Here is a 1,433-nt window from a genome sequence, read left to right on the forward strand (position 1 = left end):
CACCGGTGGGGCCAAAATGCTACATTCGCGGGGCTCTTCGGCCGAAATTTACCTTCTCATCGGACGCCGCCGTGCGTCGTCCGTTAGGGGGAAGCTTCAGGGGGTTCAACTTTAACCGATTCATCCCGACTCTAGTTTACTTTTTATTACACACTGCCGCACATCACATCCATCATTACTGCGCACGCAAAATACAACCGAGAAAACAGAACCCTTTCCGTGAAACACACAAGACGCAGAACAATTTATTTTGCCATAGACCAAACATGTAATTCGAACAGAAATTAAAAGGCGCAATACATAAACGAACACTGTTTTAAGGGCACAAGCAAGCTCGAAGCCGACAAACTCGCATCAATCCGGATTTGTTTTGAGGACCACCGTTTGACAGCAGCTTCTTCAATCGGCAGGGTTGACTATGTTGACTAACCAATTTGTCCGTTATAACGCGAAGTTTAGCACTTAGATGCAACAAAAAAATTATAATTACTACTAGTAAAGTAGAGAAGGATTTCATATCACATCGCCCTTGAATTGATGTGGAAAACTAAGACTTTTAAAACGTTAAATGAAAATATGTTTCCCAATCATCCTGAATTTGAACCATCAGCACCGGCTATCGAACTGACAGCTGTCAATTTTTTTTCTTTGGCATCACTTAAGGTTTTTCTTCGACTTCGTTCACAAGCGTTGTTGTTTGGAAGCGCTTTCAATCTATTGTTTTGTTTGAGCCCCGATGTTTCGCTTACTATATCAGGTGACAACACACACATTCCTCTTTTAGTTGTTTAGCTTCTCCACTTATCGACTGACTACTACCACACACACACACACACACACGCCCTTAAACACCACTGTTTAACGTTTCCGCCGGACGTTTGCAACCTTTTTGCCGGATGACAAGGACAGGTGAAAATGGGTAAGTTTGGTGCGTAAAATTGATAGATCCTGCCCGCATTACTGACATTCTCAACGTCCTGCAGGAAAGATCGACGAAGGTCTCGCAGCAAATCGGCTTCGCCTGACCGTAAGAAGAAACGGTCGGCGGGTCACGATCGCAGCAAATCGGGAAATTCACGATCAACGGCCAACAATGGCAGCGTTGTGGTGGTACCATCCGTTTCGTCCTCGAGCAGCAACAGCAGCAGTGGACGGCGTGAGCGTCACCGGGAGGACTACCGAGATCGCGAACGGGAACTGTGGGAACGTGAGAAGGAGCGCGAAAAGGAACGAGAAAAACAACGTGAACAAGAGCGTGAACGAGAGCTGGAGAAGGAACGCGAAAGGGAAGCGGCCCGCAAGCGAGAACGGGAGAAGGAACGAGAAAAACTTCGGGAGCAGGCCACCAAGTAGTGAGTACCCACCGATCGTTTCGAATCCCGTGAAATATGGTTAAACAATCTTTTCTCTTCTCAGTGCACAGAGCGTCAGTA

The 1,433-nt window shown here is 46.6% G+C and overlaps 1 protein-coding gene across 1 annotated transcript; it reads left to right on the top strand.

Moving 5' to 3' along the window:
• Positions 1 to 896: 896 nt before the first annotated feature.
• On the top strand, positions 897 to 1,352 carry LOC128277144 (splicing regulatory glutamine/lysine-rich protein 1-like; the record flags this gene model as incomplete). Its single annotated transcript, XM_053015591.1, has 2 exons — positions 897 to 919; positions 984 to 1,352. Coding segments are annotated over exons 1-2 (392 nt in total), but the record flags the coding sequence as incomplete, so codon positions are not given.
• Positions 1,353 to 1,433: the final 81 nt, after the last annotated feature.

The sequence above is a fragment of the Anopheles cruzii genome, unplaced genomic scaffold (assembly GCF_943734635.1).
Source record: "Anopheles cruzii unplaced genomic scaffold, idAnoCruzAS_RS32_06 scaffold04215_ctg1, whole genome shotgun sequence".
In the NCBI taxonomy this organism is placed as follows: Eukaryota; Metazoa; Arthropoda; class Insecta; order Diptera; family Culicidae; genus Anopheles; species Anopheles cruzii.